General features: G+C 45.3%; 1 protein-coding gene across 3 annotated transcripts in view; it reads left to right on the top strand.

Annotated features, from left to right (window-relative positions):
- The window catches only part of KNTC1 (kinetochore associated 1), a 736,750-nt gene that overhangs the window by 347,416 nt on the left and 370,789 nt on the right, over nt 1-18,545 (top strand). For all 3 annotated transcript variants that reach the window (XM_063964446.1, XM_063964444.1, XM_063964445.1), the window contains exons 29-30: nt 5,832-5,934; nt 6,019-6,153. In XM_063964446.1, the coding sequence (XP_063820516.1) occupies nt 5,832-5,934; nt 6,019-6,153 (238 nt within the window). The remainder of the gene's footprint in view (nt 1-5,831; nt 5,935-6,018; nt 6,154-18,545) is intronic.

The following is an 18,545-nucleotide window of genomic DNA, read 5'->3' as shown; positions in this document are numbered from 1 at the left end:
AATCTCAGTACCTTGGGTATGAGAGGCAGAGGAGGGAACACATACCCTGACTGGTACACCCACGGTGTTACCAGAGCGTCTACAGCTTATTGCCTGAGGGTCCCTGGACCTGGCGCAATACCTGTCGAGTTTTTAATCATGTGGAAGACTTCTGGGTGAAGTCCCCACTCTCCCGGGAGGAGGTCGTGCTGAGGAAGTCTGCTTCCCAGTTGTCCACTCCCGGAATGAATACTGCTGACAGTGCTATCACATGATTTTCCGCCCAGCGAAGAATCCTTGCAGCTTCTGCCATTGCCCTCCTGCTTCTTGTGCCACCCTGTCTGTTTACGTGGGTGACTGCCGTGATGTTGTCCGACTGGATCAACACCGGCTGACCTTGAAGCAGAGCTCTTGCTAAGCTTAGAGCATTGTAAATGTCCCTTAGCTTCAGGATATTTATGTGAAGTGATGTCTCCAGGCTTGACCATAAGCCCTGGATATTCCTTCCCTGTGTGACTGCTCCCCAGCCTCGCAGGCTGGCATCCGTGGTCACCAGGACCCAGTCCTGAATGCCTAATCTGTGGCCCTCTAGAAGATGAGCACTCTGCAACCACCACAGGAGGGACACCCTTGTCCTTGGTGACAGGGTTATCCGCTGATGCATCTGAAGATGCGATCCGGACCATTTGTCCAGCAGGTCCCACTGGAAAGTTCTTGCGTGGAATCTGCCGAATGGGATTGCTTCGTAGGAAGCCACCATTTTACCCAGAACCCTTGTGCATTGATGCACTGAGACTTGGCTCGGTTTTAGGAGGTTCCTGACTAGCTCGGATAACTCCCTGGCTTTCTCCTCCGGGAGAAACACCTTTTTCTGGACTGTGTCCAGGATCATCCCTAGGAACAGAAGACACGTCGTCGGAACCAGGTGCGATTTTGGAATATTGAGAATCCAATTGTGCTGCCGCAACACTACCTGAGATAGTGCTACACCGACCTCCAACTGTTCCCTGGATCTTACCCTTATCAGGGAATTGTCCAAGGAAGGGATAACTAAAATTCACTTCCTTCGAAGGAATATCATCATTTCGGCCATTACCTTGGTAAAGACCCGGGGTGCCGTGTACCATCCATACGGCAGCGTCTGAACTGATAGTGACAGTTCTGTACCATAAACCTGAGGTACCCTTGGTGAGAAGGGTAAATTTTGACATGAAGGTAAGCATCCTTGATGTCCCGAGACATCATGTAGTCCCCTTCTTCCAGGTTCGCAATCACTGCTCTGAGTGACTCAATCTTGAATTTGAACCTCTGTACGTAAGTGTTCAAAGATTTTAGATTTAGAAACTGTCTCACCGAGCCGTCCGGCTTCGGTACCACAACAGTGTGGAATAATACCCCGTTCCCTGTTGCAGGAGGGGTATCTTGATTATCACCTGCTGGGAATACAGCTTGTGAATGGCTTCCAAAACTGTCTCCCTGTCAGAAGGAGACATCGGTAAAGCCGACTTTAGGAAACGGCGAGGGGGAGACGTCTCGAATTCTAATTTGTACCCCTGAGATATCACCTGAAGGATCCAGGGGTCTACTTGCGAGTGAGCCCACTGCGCGCTGAAATTCATTGAGACGGGCCCCCCACCGTGCCTGATTCTGCTTGTAAAGCCCCAGCGTATACTGAGGGCTTGGCAGAGGCGGGAGAGGGTTTCTGTTCCTGGGAACTGGCTGATTTCTGCAGCCTTTTTCCTCTCCCTCTGTCACGGGGCAGAAATGAGGAACCTTTTGCCCGCTTGTCCACGAAAAGACTGCGCCTGATAATACGGCGTCTTCTCATGTTGAGAGGCGACCTGGGGTACAAACGTGGAATTCCCAGCTGTTGCCGTGGCCACCAGGTCTGAAAGACCGACCCCAAATAACTCCTCCCTTAATAAAGCAATACTTCCAAATGCCGTTTGGAATACGCATCACCTGACCACTGACGTGTCCATAACCCTCTACTGGTAGAAATGGACAACGCGCTTAGACTTGATGCCAGTCGGCAAATATTCCTCTGTGCATCACGCATATATAAAAATGCATCTTTTAAATGCTCTATAGGCAAAAATATACTGTCCCTATCTAGGGTATCAATATTTTCAGTCAGGGAATCCGACCACGCCAACCCAGCACTGCACATCCAGGCTGAGGCGATTGCTGGTCGCAGTATAACACCAGTATGTGTGTAAATACCTTTTAGGATACCCTCCTGCTTTCTATCAGCAGGATCCTTAAGGGCGGCCATCTCAGGCGAAGGTAGAGCCCTTACAAGCGTGTGAGCGCTTTATCCCCCCTAGGGGGTGTTTCCCAACGCACCCTAACCTCTGGCGGGAAAGGATATAATGCCAATAACATTTTAGAAATTATCCGTTGTTATCGGGGGAAACCCACGCATCATCACACACCTCATTTAATTTCTCAGATTCAGGAAAACTACCCAGGTAGTTTTTCCTCACCGAACATAATACCCCTTTTTTGGTGGTACTCGTATTATCAGAAATGTGTAAAACATTTTTCATTGCCTCAATCATGTAACGTGTGGCCCTACTGGAAGTCACATTCGTCTCTTCACCGTCGACACTGGAGTCAGTATCCGTGTCGGCGTCTATATCTGCCATCTGAGGTAACGGGCGCTTTAGAGCCCCTGAAGGCCTATGAGACGTCTGGACAGGCACAAGCTGAGTAGCCGGCTGTCTCATGTCAACCACTGTCTTTTATACAGAGCTGACACTGTCACGTAATTCCTTCCAACAGTTCATCCACTCAGGTGTCGACCCCCTAGGGGGTGACATCACTATTACAGGCAATCTGCTCCGTCTCCACATCATTTTTCTCCTCATACATGTCGACACAAAAGTACCGACATACAGCACACACACAGGGAATGCTCTGATAGAGGACAGGATCCCACTAGCCCTTTGGGGAGACAGAGGGAGAGTTTGCCAGCACACACCAGAGCGCTATATATATACAGGGATAACCTTATATAAGTGTTTTTCCCCTTATAGCTGCTGTATAGTTAATACTGCGCCTAATTAGTGCCCCCCTCTCCCCAGCGCCCTGCACCCTCAGTGACCGAAGTGTGAAGTGTGCTGAGAGCAATGGCGCACAGCTGCAGTGCTGTGCGCTACCTTGTTGTAGACAGGACGTCTTCTGCCGCCGATTTTCCGGACCTCTTCTGCCTTCTGGCTCTGTAAGGGGGCCGGCGGCGCGGCTCTGGGACCCATCCAAGCTGGGCCTGTGATCGTCCCTCTGGAGCTAATGTCCAGTAGCCTAAGAAGCCCAATCCACTCTGCACGCAGGTGAGTTCGCTTCTTCTCCCCTTAGTCCCTCGATGCAGTGAGCCTGTTGCCAGCAGGTCTCACTGAAAATAAAAAACCTAAACTAAAACTTTCACTAAGAAGCTCAGGAGAGCCCCTAGTGTGCACCCTTCTCGTTCGGGCACAGAGATCTAACTGAGGCTTGGAGGAGGGTCATAGGGGGAGGAGCCAGTGCACACCAGATAGTCCTAAAGCTTTCTTTAGATGTGCCCAGTCTCCTGCGGAGCCGCTATTCCCCATGGTCCTTACGGAGTCCCCAGCATCCACTTAGGACGTTAGAGAAAGAGCTATTATTCCTCTACTAACCACGATTATTACTATGGCAAAGAACGTCATTATGCAGAATTGGACAGTTTAAACTCCTCCGTTCCTATCCACAGTGAAATAGACTTTGTTTCAATTATTATATTTCGATAGATGCTCCACACTCCTAGATACCGAACAGGGTGTAATTAAATTCCATAGGAAATGGGACCCACTTAGTGATTCCTTGGAACCTCATCGAGATCATGTATTTAAGCTTTTTGAGTCGACATCATGGTTTCTGTGTCGACAGTTAGAATTAGAAAGTGCCAAGCTGTGATGGGAACTCTATTATTTTTCTAGATGTACTGTTAAGTTCTGATTATTTATAATATTTATAATGCCAGCGTTAATATATGCTGTGGACGCAAGGCGCATCCTATTACCATATACGATAAAAGTGCGCTGTACGTCACAAACACTACATCCCTTAAGAGAAAACAAGCACTCGCACATATTGAGTTCCAACGCTCAGTGATGTATATATTTGATATTAAAAGGATATGCATACAATATAACACATGTACAGTATATATATATATATATAGTTACAGATTTACAATTACACAGGAAGCAGTTGTTACAAAAGAATGCATACAGTTACAGCCAGCATACATACATTACCCTTTCCCATAGAACATTTCCTCCATCTCTCCCCCTCTCTCAATGCTCAGTGAACAGTCGTCTCCATCTTTAGCTCTCCCTCAACAGCAAACAGCAACTGCCACAGCAGAAAAAAAACTGCAAAACAGAACTTCTTGTGTGACTGGAATCACCTATATCCTGTGTATTTTGGGGAGTACATGTCTGGGACTGAGACTTTTGTTATTGGTCCAGGGGAGGGAACTTTCTCATTCATGATGTGTTATTGGTCAGTTCATATGCAAGCAACGTCCATCCTTGAAGAAGACGACATAGGGGTTGGCCACTGGTTTCCTGCCCACATGCTTTCCTTTGTTCTCATTAGAATTGTGGCTTCATATTCATACATTCAATCATAACTACTCATTGCAGTGTGCTACAATCTAACCACAAATTAACACACTCATTCCCCTGATTATTTTGACACCAAGCATGACATGTTTATCTTGTTCCGTTCCATTAATACATATACATGATGTTATACTCCATTATATAATTTAAAACATTATAATGTCTGGTGCTTGACATGTTTAATTTATGTGTGGTATGAAATATGTGTTGAATATATCTTTGTGGCTTCTCTGTGTGAATTCATATGCTACCATATATCGCTGTGCACGCTGCGTGTATTCGCACGCACAGCGACTCATCTGTGTGGAGTTTGTATGTTTTCTGTATGTAAAATTTTTTGATTACGACAGTACTAAGTGTATAGTGTCTTTCTATGACTTACCTACTACAGTATTGCTGGTATGTTATATCCATTTCTATATATTGCTGCATATCCTTCTACTCCACCCCCACCCCCCTGCACACACACACACACACTGTTTCCCTACACTTTTCATTGTTTTCCCTGTATGTGTTTATTTTTGTCTCATTGTTTTCTGTTTATTCACTGATTTTGTGGTTTTTCAAATACCGCTTGGATCAGATGTTGAATACTTCAAATAACCTGTCATGTGTATTTTCTATTGACCATGATCGGTCGGGTTTTTTAAGGGCTTGAAGCCTCTTTCTATGGTCATTATTCTAAATGGTCATGTACACGTACTGTTCTTATTTCTGTGCTATTTTTGCTCTATTTTTCTGTACTTTCATATATCGTGTATTGTCTATGTGAATCATCTGTTGGTTCTTGTGTGATCTGTGATATTTGAAAATTAAATAAAAATGTTTTTCAAAATTGAGGCGCTTGCCATTTGGGATGTAGGGGGTGATGAAGCAGCCTTCAAACAACTTTAAGTTTGCACTTTGTGTTTTCTCCTTAAACAGCTCTCCCTATTATGGTATCCGACGAGAATTCAGAAATCAAATTTTTTTCATTATTTTGTCTTTGTTAAATGTATGCTGTAAATCATAATCCTAATTGCATGTAAAAAGTATACACTGTAACATTTTTAATTTTTTTTTTTTTTTTACATTTAGCAATCTCTATAAACATGAAAAGTAGTTTCAATATTCCAGAAATCTGTGAATGAGCAGACTCCTCTTTAAAGAACAAATTACTTGGCGCTATCTTCCTTTGTGTAAGCTAATATTTTGTTTTCTCATTAGAGTAAAATTACTGCAGGAGAGCTACAGACTCATGGAGATGAACAAACTTCTGCGAGACTACGGAATCAGGGGCTTTAATTTTTCAAATGATAAACAAATCATGGTGAGATACTCATTATGTATGTACAGAGCTGTATTTTTTCTGGTATTCTGTGATGTAACTAGCTGCATAATGTTGTTTTTTTAGGGTTTGATAAAATACATCCTAAAACAAGATTCCCCATCGTCTTTGGAGGATGTATTAAAAATTGCCCAAGCATATAGGTTGCCTACAGTAGAGGTCTACATCTTCAGGATTGTGCAGCTAATTTACATGAACAGGGTAGGTTTTTGTAGTGTGCTTCCACTTCCCCTGTTGTAATGTGTCTTGTCATTATACAGTGTCAATATAACAACCACTTATCAAACAAAAAAAAAATTGCATAACTGGGATGCAACTGTTTGTGATGCAGAACATTATTAATCCTTTTTTTTTATTTTTTTTCCATTTTATTTTGAGATGACAAGTACAGAGAAGAAATGTTCACCATAATATGAGTAACACTGTAGTAGATAAAAATGACACCCAGATGAGGAATACATCAACAGCATGTTATTTTGAGTATTTTTGTTTTGAAAAGTAAAATGTAGGAATAGGGAGGAAGGTAAAGGAGGTGTTGGGGTTAGAAAGAGAATAGAGCGCATGTCATCGGGAAAGCAAAAACCAAAGAAAGAACCATAGGTCAATCAGGTAATAGTAATGGATAGAGGTAACAGAAGTATTTACACCAACCTCTGTATATTGAGAGGGCAGTCCAGTACCAAGGAGCTGTTACACTGTAGGAGTGGGATAGTTAAACATATACCAGGGTTCCCAAATGGGATCATATTTAGCCACCGTACCCTGGAGAAGATAAGTGATGATCTCCAGGGAGGCAATGAACCTAATTTTGTTCTTCACAAGCTGGAAGGTAGGTGGGGCAAGGGGACTTCCGTAATTTAGATATGGAGGATTTGGCAGCTTTAAGACAGAGGCCTAATTCAGACGTGATCGTAGCAGCAAATTTGTTAGCAGTTTAGCAGTTGGGCAAAACCACGTGCACTGCAGGGTGGGCAGATATAACGGGCATAGAGAGTTGGATTTGGGTGGGGTGTGTTAAAACTGAAATCAAAATTGTAATAATAAAGCAGCCAGTATTTACCCTGCGCAGAAACATAACTCACCCAAATCTAACTCTCTTCACATGTTATATCTCCTCCCCCCCCCCCCCCCCCCCTTGCCCCCCTTCCCCCCCCTCCTGCAGTGCACGTGGTTTTGGCCATCCGCTAATTGCTGGTACGATCAAGTCTGAATTAGGCCAAAAGTGAAATAAGACTTTTAGTCTTCGATCCCAGGGCTGGAATAAGAAGGCATAGTAAGATACTCCAAGGTAACATCTAGGATCTGCTCAATAAGGGCATGAACATCTCTCCAATATTCTATGATCACTAGACTTTTCCACCAAATGTCGATAAAATACCCCATGTGCCCGCATCTCCTTCAGTACAAAGGCGATATGATAGGGAACATCTTGGATAGCCTTGTAGTCACCATCTATACCCCCCCGCATGTCTGAGTGCCTGATCGTAGCCGTTCTAAATTTAGCACAGCTATGATCAACTCGGAATGACCCCCATTGGGCGATAACTACTACAAAGACTGGGGTCTTGCAAAGAAAAATGCATACCTAAAAGAACCTAATTGAAACATTGTTTGTAGGTGGAGGAGTAAAACATGCTTGAAAAATTTATAGTAGGCTGCAGAAAAGCTATCCTTTGCCTGGTCCTTTACTGGATTTGGGAGATGTTCTATATAGTAATTGATCGCCCTAACTGGACAGCCGTGGTAGACAACATGAGGAATAGAGGATTTTGGTACTTAACGATAAATCCCTTTTTCGGAAGCCATAGGGGACACTGGCACAACTTCAAGACAGTGGGGTGATGATGGTGGCTTACAGGGAGCTGGCACTTTAAATAATCTAAGACGTAAAACAGGCTCTTCCCCCTCTACTCCCATCATCTCTCGGTTATGAATTAGCCAAGAGGATACAGGTACAAGAGAACAGAACTATACGAGGCAAGAGAGCACATAATCAAACAGAACAACAATGAAGCCAAGAGAACAGCGATGGGTGGGCGGCCAGTGTACCCTATGGCTTCCAAAAAAGGGATTTATCGGTAAGTACCAAAACCCTCCTCTTTCTGTCAGCCACTAGGGTACACTGGCACGACTTCAAGACACTGGGGCCGTCCCAAAGTTTCCCCCCTGGGCGGGAGATCGCAGAGGAACTTGCAAAACAAAACTGCCAAACCATGAAGATGAAGCCGCAAAAGTATCAAACTTGTAGAACTTGGCAAACTTATGAATACTGGACCAAGTGGCTTCTCTACACAGTTGAGACGTGGTAGCCCCCCCTACTAGGGGCCCAGGAAGACCCAACTGAGCGTGTAGAGTGGGCTGCAATGGATAATGGAGGTCGCGTAGATTGGTGTAGGTAGGCTTGACGAATAGTCAACCGAATCCAGCGGGCCAAGGTCTGCTTAGTAGCAGGCCACCCTCGCAGCGGGAGATCATGAAGCACGATTAAAGCATCAGTGTTTCGTAACTGTGCTGTCCGTTCCACGTAGATCTTCAACGTTCTTACTACATCCAAAGAAGAAGGTCCTCCTGTAAGGACGATACCACAATCGGCTGATTGATATGAAAAGCCGACACGACCTTGGGAAGAAAGGAAGCATGTGTTCTCAACTCAGCCCTGTCAGGATGAAAAATCAAGTAGGGAGGCATACAAGACAAGGCACTTAATTCAGATACCCTCCAGATACCTGAAGCTATGGCTAATAGAAAAACAGTCTTCCAAGTAAGATAGTTAATATCTGCGTCTGCCAAGGGTTCAAAACAGGGTGACTGCAGATAATCGAGCACCAGATTCAAGTCCCAAGGAGCTGTAGGGGGAATAAACGGATGGCTGTACCCGAAGGACCCTTTGTAGGAATGTTTGCACATACGGTAGGAACGCTAGACATCTGTGAAAGAAAATCGATAAAGCAGATATCTGAACTTTAAGGGATCCTAGACGAAGTCCGGAATCTAAACCAGCCTGAAGAAAGAGCAAGAACCATGAGAGACTAAAAGAATCTGATTGAAACCCTTTTCGGTCACACCAAGAGATATAAGAATGCCAGATGCGATGGTAATGGGCTGCCACAACAGGTTTTCGTGCACGCAACATCGTGGAATTCACACATTCCGGTATCCCTTTGCGTTTTAGGATGTATGCCTCAAGAGCCATCCCGTTAAACATAGTCACAGTAAATCTGGATGCATGAAGGGCCCTTGTTGAAGTAGATCCGTTTGCAGAGGTAGAGGACAAGGATCGTCCGCTAGCAGAACGCACAGGTCTGAAAACCAAGCTCTCCGAAGCCAATCTGGTGCCACCAAGATCACCATGATTGACACCCGTTTGATTCTCTTGAGAATTCGAGACAATAGAGGAAACGCGTATACTAGGTCATGCTGCCAGGTCACCTACAACTTCCGCCTGAGGATCCTGTGTTCTGGAGATGTATTGAGGAAGCTGATAATTTGTGACGGTACACCATGTGATCCACCTCTGGACACCCCCAGCGCTGTGTCAGAGCGTCGAACAGCTCTGGGTGAAGTGCCCGTTCTCCCGGATGTAGATCCTGATGGCTGAGGTAGTCTGCTTCCCAATTGTCCACTCCTGGAATGAATACTGCTGAGAGGACTATAGTGTTGCGTTCGGCCCTCTGGAGAATCCGTGTCACCTCTCGCATCGCTTGGTGACTGCGAGTTCATCCCTGCTTGTTTACATACACTACAGCAGTCGTGCTGTCCTATTGAACCTTTACCGCCTTGGATCGAAGAACTTAGGCAGCTTTTACCAGCACAATGTAGATCGCTCTCAGTTCCAACACATTTATTGGCAACCGTGATTCCTGTTGAGACCAATGGCCCTGAAGATGGAAGTCCAACACAACCGCGTTCCATCCCCTGAGGCTGTCATCCGTCGTTAGGAGCGTCCAGTCCCATACACCGAACCGCCTGCCCGCAGTGAGATTGTGCCGTTGGAGCCACCAAAGAAGCGAAAGTCGCGTCTCTGGAGTTAGTCCAACTAACTTGAAGGTGTAGATGCGACCCCAACCATTGATGTAACAGATTCAGCTGAAAAGGATGTGAATGAAAACAGTCGAACTCCAGAGTTTCAAAAGCTGCCACCATATTCCCAAGCAAACTAATGCATAAATGGACTTGCGGACAGCTTGGAGTAGTTTCTGTATACCTAGATCTTTGTCTTGAGGCATAAAAACTTTTCTGGACTTTGGTTTCCAGGATCACACCGAGAAACTGGATACGCTGTAACAGCTGAAGGTCGGATTTCTGAAAATGTATTCTCTATCCGTGTTCCACCAACACATTTTATGTTACTAGAGCATGCTCCTGGAGATTGAGATCTGATGGAGCTTTTGAGGAGGATGTCGTCTAGGTATGGCATCATTGTGACTCGAATGATCTGAGATGAGCAATCATCACCGACATGACCTTGGTAAAGACCCTGGTGGCGGTGGACAGAACGAATGGTAAGGCTCTGAACTGAAAATGATTCTGTTGAAACGCGAACCTGAGAAACGCTTGGTGTGGTTCCCTTATCAGAATGTGGAGATATGCATCCTTGATGTCCAGAGATATCATAAATTCCTTGGGATCCAGGCTCGAGATCACTGAGTTGAGCAACTCCACCTTGAACCGGTAATAAGACAGAAACTGATTTAACGATTTCAGATTCAGAATTGGTCGCACAGTACCGTCTGATTTTGGTACTACGAAAAGATTGGAATCGTAACCCTTCTTTCGTTGAATCAGTGGTACTGGCATTAACACAGCCGATTCTACCAAGGACTGTAATGCACCCTGAAGGGCCAAATGTTTGTCCAGAAGAAGTGGAAGACTTGTAAAATATTTATTTGGCGGCAAAACTTTGAAATCTAACTTGTACCCTTGCGACATGATATTGTGAATCCACACATTGTCTGATACCTTGAAAAAAGGCATCCTGAAAATTTCCCTCCGTACTTGGGCCCTGGTGAGAGGGGAGACTGTCATGCCACGGTCTTTTCTGCAGGCTTTTGATCTTGACGATGAGCAGAGACTAGTGCTTGCCGTGACCTCTAACGCGCAAAGGTATAGTTCTTCCACATCCTCTAAAAGGCTGAGGGGAACAAAAGGACCAAAAGGAAATTCCAGTATAAGAGCGCCTAGGTGGTGGCGGAAGGGTTGGTAAAAAGGTAGATTTACCACCCGTAGCCTAAGAACTTAACAAGTCTAGTTCTTTTCCAAAAAGAATGTCACCTGTAAATGGAAGTGCTCCCGATGCTCTTTTTGACTCCGCTTCAACTTGCCATCACCGAAGCCAAAGTATTCCTTCTGGCTGCAATAGTTGCTGCTGAGATCCTTGAGTTAACTTGTTCGATACCTTTAGCCACTTCCCCTAGGTATATAGCGGATTCCTTAATATGTTCCGCTAAGATCAATACTTCTTCTAACGGAACTCACTCTTGTAAGTCCTTTATCAATTTATTGGCCCAATGCGCCACTGCCTTGTTCACCCAGGAACTTACCAAGGTTGTTCTAAGTGAGACCCCTGCGGTCGAATAGATGGACTTCAACATGGTGTCCAGCTTCTGGTTAGATGGGTCTTTCAACGAAGTTGCTCCTAGAACAGGTAATGCAGTCTTTTTGGACAACCTGCATAGAGAGGAGTCCACTCGGGGTAACATCTCCCATTTAGCCGTCATAGCTGATGGAAATGGATATATACTTTTAGGCATCTGAAACCACTTGTCCGGGTGTTTCCAAGCCTCTGTCAGCTGATTATCCAGTTTCTTGGAAAAAGGATAAGTGACTGTTGAATGCTGCTTTCTACCAAATAAAGCAGTATATGGTGAATCCGGTGTCATAGTCTCAAAAGTATTCAAAACTTCTCTTATAGCAAAAATAAGAGGTTCAACCTCCTGAGAAGGTTCCTGCGGAACTTCTTCGTCTGGGTCAGTAATTTCGCCCAACTCACGATCGTCCTCTTCAAGTTTGTTCTGAGAGAGAAGACCTGCCACCCAGGGTGGTTCTCTAGCAATAGAGAGTACTTCATTTTGAGGAATCTCCTTAACCGTCTTTCGTAAAGCAGACACCTCACTATGTAATTGTGAGATGGTTCCTGTGAGTGCTACCGCCCGGGGGGAAAATTAGCGTCTTGGGACGTATTTACTACCGTAACCTCTGAAGCACATGCTTCACACAGGGAGGAATCGTCTGTGTGAGGTGTTTTTTGTTTTTGTTTTTTTTATACACTTAGCACAGATAAATAGTTTTTGTGATGCTTTATTAGCTGGTCCCTTGTCTACCATTGTGATGGACAGAGTGGAGACACATACAATTCACACCAGCACCTTCAATAATACAGAGAGAGGGAGGAATATCAGAAGGATAGAGTGAGGTATTATAATTGTACTAGGAGGTATAATATTTGTACTACCCTATTCTAAAGGTGGGTACACACTGGCTGATATATCGGCCGTTCCATTGAACAGCCAATATATTGCGGGTCTTTCGGCCAGTGTGTATGGGCGATATGTCTGTGAACTCCGTCGTTCACAGACCTATCGTGTCGGCCCCGCAGCACAGCCGACGCCAATATATCTACCGATATATTTGGCGCATCGCTGTGTGTGTACGGGCGACCAGCCGGCCGCCCGTACACAAGCTGTGGCGGCAGCTGGCGGGGATTAACAGCTGAACCGCCCAGTTCATGACGTCAGTCCCCGATACACAGCACACTGCCCGATCCGTCCATAAATATATCTGCAGATCAATTGATCTGCAGATATATCTATCAGTGTGTACCCACCTTAACTCCTTCTGCCACCAGCCTGTATTTTATGTGCAGGCTTTCAGGTTTCTGGCAGTCTGAAGGAAAGTGCACCTGTCTCTGCTAACAGTGCTGATTGCTGAGGAGAGAAGAAACATTGTTGCCATTCATGAGCTGCCTAGCTCAGGAAGGCACGTTTTTCTGTGATTGACAGTTTGAAAACCTGCCAACTCCGTCCCCTGTGCACAGGCACCCATCTCAACCAGGTCTCTAAGCGCCATTTTGAGTGGGTGCCTTACACAATTAAAATCAGTCTTTTGCTGCACCCAACTCACAAGGTGCTCCAGATGTTGTCTGTCTTCTAGTTAAAGACTTAGCCCCCAGATCCGCTGCTTACCGCGGATCCGCTCCACTAACCTCCGCTGTAAACTCCCCCTCTCCTGCACTGAGTGAGCTATGCTGCCGCGCTCTGTACTGTCAGCGCGGTGGTGCAGAGGAGACCACGCCGCGGCCACTCGCGCACAGTGCCCCACACTGGAAGGCTCACTCACACACACTGCCGCGCTGTGTACCATCAGCACGGCAGTGTAGTGTAGACTGCGCCGCTGCCGCGGCTAGTCATAGCCAGCGGGGAGAGGAGGGGAGTTAATGTGGAGGACGCCGCTGTGCTGGACGCAGGCACCGCACAGTACCTCACACAAGGAGGCTTACCCACCCAACCGGAGCCTCAGGATGCGGCTGTCTCAGGAGAAACAGTTCTTCTCAGATTAAGCGCTGTTCTCCTTGCTGTCTCGGGAGGAACAGTGCCTCTCAGGTTAAGTGCTGTTCTCCTTGTGCAGCTTGATGCTGCTAGTGTGTAACCCTGACCCCATTACTTTCATACAAGTGGTGAAGGGTTCCTGAGGCTGAGGAAACTAAGTACCATGAATAAAAAAACTAAAAAAAATTAAATAAATGAAAGTAAATATAGACTGAGCTGGAGCTCAGTCAGCAGTGACCGGCTCCCTCGGCACAAATTCAAAAACTGAGGGATGATTGGGTATAGAGGGGAGGAGCCTGTTTTTAGATTATTTAATGTGCCAGCTCCCTGTAAGCCACCATCATCACCAAACCACAGTCTTGAAGTTGTGCCAGTGTCACCTAGTGGCTGACAGAAAAAGAAAATCATTAATAATAGTAGATAATTCAGGACTGGAAACAGACTTAGTAGTAATATTGTTCAATTTGGAATAGAATTTTCAAACTCACTCATATTTTTACAGGAGTCATTAAGAATGGTCCCACAGGTATCCTTAATAGTCAAAATACTATGTTGGATAAATCTAGACCACAGTTTGTGAGCCAAATATCGATCAGCCTTGTTTCTTTTGGTTCAGTCTCCTCAGAGTCCGCTTAGTTTGTGCTGACATAAGGACTGTTTCAGTTCTCCCCTTATTTCTAAATAGGAAAGTATTTGCTGAGATTGGGTGGATTTATGGAGGAGTTCAAGTTTTTAAGCTACATGGGGAGGTCATTAATCTTCTTGGTATATTCATGTTTACGTCTAGACGGTCAATGAATGTGATGGCTTCTAATGATGACCTTATGGGCATCTGTTAGGATCTTGCCTTTTAACCCCCTCGATGTGATGACCTCTTAGGTACCCGTGAGAGCAACTCTTAACACAAAGAATAAACACGCAGCTGTTGGTTAAGAATCACTCTGTATATATAGGAATTACGGCTTACTATGTAGATAAGACACATGGGTGTATACAATACGTGCAAGAACATAATTGGTTAAGGAAGTTAACTTACGACACTACATGCAGGATATCATACAGCGGAAACATGAAATGCACGAGGGCACCACGAGCTCTATGTCCTTATAAGGACTTCCGTACACGGACAGGGGTACGTGTCGAAACTAAGGCACAGTTAGTACATAGTTTCAGTGTGTGGCGTGGGAGTAGCTTCATATGGTTATAAATTTTATATGGGAACCTTGAGACGTCTTTGTCTCTGTAGCAATAACAGTGAGTAAAGAACATGGACCCTTTAACCCTTCAACCCCCTCTTAGAATCATAAATTCATATGATATGATTCTTCCGAGGAGGTTTCCCTGAACGGTATTTGGCCAGATATTGTTTATAGCCTGCAGGTGAGTTGTCATGTGGTGGGGCTATAGACTCATACATGAGATTATTCTCGATGGTCTTAGTTGTGAGCCGTCGGCAACATGGTAGGATGCAGAACACAATAACACATATAAGAATGAGAGTAATCAATATAAAGATTCCCAATTGTACAAGTGCTTGTTTCCAGTTCTCAAACCACCCGAAGTATTGGCTCCAGGGGTTATCAATGCCGGAATTCTTTTTCAATTCTACAGATAAATCCTCTAGTTTTTTTATGGCCAAGGTGACCTTACCATTGGGGCCAGTGTTGTCAGGTATGTAGGTACAACATCCCTCTACCTTTCCAATATAGACACAGGTGCCCCCTTTTTCTGCCAATATCATGTCAAGGGCCATACGATTTAGAAATGTCATTTGGGAAGTAGCTTCTAGTTGCTCGGCTATACCTTTAAGGGCATCTTTTGTGTCATTAACAAATCTCTGCTGATTATAGTAGATATAATTAATCCAGGCCAGATTTTTATTTACGGATATTATGGGAATGAGAGATTCAAAACCAGCAGCAACCTGATCTCTCGCCTTGAATTCATCAGGGACCCCTTGAGGGACTCCTATAGCATCAATATACACATGTGGGTCAAAACTACCTCCTGGGCTTTCCCTTTTCCTTCTCCTGGAGGCTGTGATGGTAGAAGGAGGCTGCTCCTCCTCTGGGAGAATGTGGAGGGGCATGATTACCTTAGCCAGGGCACATTCTCCTTTCCATGGGGTATCTAATTTTGTTCTTAATTTCATATCTCCACAGATATAGTAGATATCACCTAGAGATTTGGTCTGATTGGTCAGGACAGTAGTCCTTCTAGATGCGCAGTAACCTTGAGGGAAGGTTTTTAAGTTCTTACCATGGGTATCGTTTGACACATAGCAGGTATAATTTCCTGGATATATAGTTATGGTATTACCTGGATTGGGATTTTTCGATAGTATGGGGTATTCCTTTTTCCACATTTCACACTCACTGTCGTTGGTCTTGGTGCCATTGTAGAGGCTGAAAAAACAACCCTCCTGGTATGGGGGTATATTCAGAGGCACTGTACCTTAGTGGGGTCTAGACTTGCCACAAACATAGCAGTTACTTTTATTATGTTTGATGGCACTGTATTTCATTCATTCTAACCAAAAATTTATGTCAGAGAACCCGGTCTCAATAGCCAGGGTGTCTTCGAAGGTGGGGTTATCTATGGCTATTATGTCGTTGAATGTGGTTATATGGGGTTTGAGGGGGTTATTTTGGGTACTAGCTTTAGGCTGATATTCTGAGTTCTTAAACATATCTTTTAATAGAAATTGTCTCCGAGGTGATAGATATTCTCCGTATTTACCTAGAACATAGGTGCTAGCGTCAGTGGGTTGAGGATGCCGTATACTTAGTATAAAGTGACTATCACACTTATTTTTCCTATAAAGGGTGAGTCGAGAAAGCAATGATTCCCCGTTTTTATCACGTCTGGTAGCTGCCTCAGGGGGCTGATATCCCCAATTAATTCCTGAATTCCACCCCACAGCCCCCCAAGAGTTACACTCCCCCCCCCCCCCCCTCCCCAACTAGGGCTGGTAACACAAATGTAGGCCTGATTAGAAGAATGTGGTGTCCCATATTGGTCACATTGCCAGGACCACCGTTTGGACTTACAGGGGACGATGGTACAATAGTCTATTATGTAGGTGGCTACCTCGGTACTAGAGGAATTATACCAAAAGGTATATATGCCTGCCTTCTCAGTTATGGCCACCTCAGTTCTACAGAGGAGTGGCAGGACTGCGATAAAAGTCAGGGAAACACAAGCCCAGCATGGTCCGTGGTTCACCATCATCTTCTCCATGTATGAAGTCATCATTTTGGTTAAGTTGGAGGTCAGGGCTGTCTGCCCCCGTTAGTACCTCTTCCTGCTGGAGGTCAGGGCTGTCTGCCCCCGTTAGTACCTCTTCCTGCTGTTGGGGGTCAGAGTTGTCTACTCCCGTTAGTACCCCTTCTGGTCTTCCTTCCCGGTCTGGTCTAGGTATGTTCTTCACTCGGGACGCATGTATCCAGGTAGGGCCTTCTTTGGTAAGGATCGCTGTTCTGGTAACTGCAACAACCTCTGTTTCGGGACCGTACGCGAAGTCTCCTGGTTCCTTGTTTCTGGGGAGAACCTTAACAACCACTCTGTCTCCCACCTGGAAGGGGTGAGTTGGTTCCTGTGGATTAGAGGGATTTTTCCGAACAACATTATGCTCAACTTCAGTCAGTTTGGTTATGAGAGACCTGACATATTCTTCCCTGATCTGATCGAGATCCCCCTCTTGCACTATCATGGGTTTCTTTGCCCAGGGCGTGGGAAAGGGTCTTCCCATGAGTATCTCAAAGGGGGAGTATCCCAAAGTCTTCTGTGGGGTCATCCTGATTTCTGCTAGAATGATAGGGAGGACTTGTTTCCATTTGTGAAAGGTACCTCCCGTGGCCTTCCTTAACTTGTCCTTAATAGTCCTATTCATCCTCTCTACGACCCCTGAACTTTGGGGGTGATACGGAATGTGAAACTTCCATTCTATCTGTAGGGCCTTTACCAAAGCCTGTGTGATCTTGGCCGTGAAAGCTGAACCTTTGTCACTATTTATTTGTAATGGGCAGCCCCACCTGGGTATAACTTCCTGTGTGAGTATTCTAGCAACAGTCTTGGCATCCTCCACCTTGGTAGGGAATGCTTCGGGCCACCTTGAAAACATGTCTACTATAACTAAGGCATACTCCTGTTTAGCCCCTTTGTTTGGGATATGAGTAAAATCAATTTGCAAATGAGTAAAGGGCGTGGTTGGATATGCCAGGTGTTGGTGAGCTGCCTTCATAGGATTGTTAGGGTTGTTTCTTAAGCATGTAATGCATCTGCTAACATACTGGTCAACTAGTAATCTCGCGTCTGTGATGTAAAAATCTTTGTCTAGTAATGTATGTGTTGTATGTTTGCTGTTGTGACCAATCCCATGATAGTGCGATATGAACAAAGGAGCGCTTGCTTGAGGTATACATGGTTTCCCCTCTTTGCAGATTAATCCTGTTTTAGGATTCTTCTGCATTATTGGAAACAACCAATCAGCTAAATCTTTGGGGGAGGCAGAAACTTGGAGTTCAGTAAGTAGATACTGATCATCTATCATGGGTGGGGTCATGACGGCCATGGCTTGGTGTATGGTAGGGAGCTGAGCTGCCTGACGGGCGGAGCTATCTGCGAGAGCATTACCCCTGGAAATTTCATCAGCCCCACCAGTGTGGGCTCTACAATGTAAGATGGCAATGTCACTAGGCAGGAGTATTGCATGAAGTAAGTCTGTGATAAGTTGGGCATGTGAAATGTTCTTACCGTCAGCTCCGATGAAACCCCGGCGGGACCAGATAACTCCATGGTCATGCACAACGCCGTAGGCGTATTTTGAGTCTGTGTAGATGGTGACAGGTTTATCCTGGTACAGAATACATGCCCTGGTTAGGGCTAGGAGTTCAGCAGCCTGTGCAGATTGATAAGGTATGGGCTTTGCCTCAAGAACGTCATTTGGCAGGCGCACAACGGCATAACCTGCTTGGTATGTGGAGTCATTTGGTCTAGTGCAAGAGCCGTCCACAAAGACATGGTCAGAATCAGGTACCGGTATGGGGG

The sequence above is a fragment of the Pseudophryne corroboree genome, chromosome 1 (assembly GCF_028390025.1).
Source record: "Pseudophryne corroboree isolate aPseCor3 chromosome 1, aPseCor3.hap2, whole genome shotgun sequence".
Taxonomy (NCBI): Eukaryota; Metazoa; Chordata; class Amphibia; order Anura; family Myobatrachidae; genus Pseudophryne; species Pseudophryne corroboree.
Note: the sequence above shows the minus strand (reverse complement) of the source record. Positions and strands in the feature narration are given on the sequence as shown.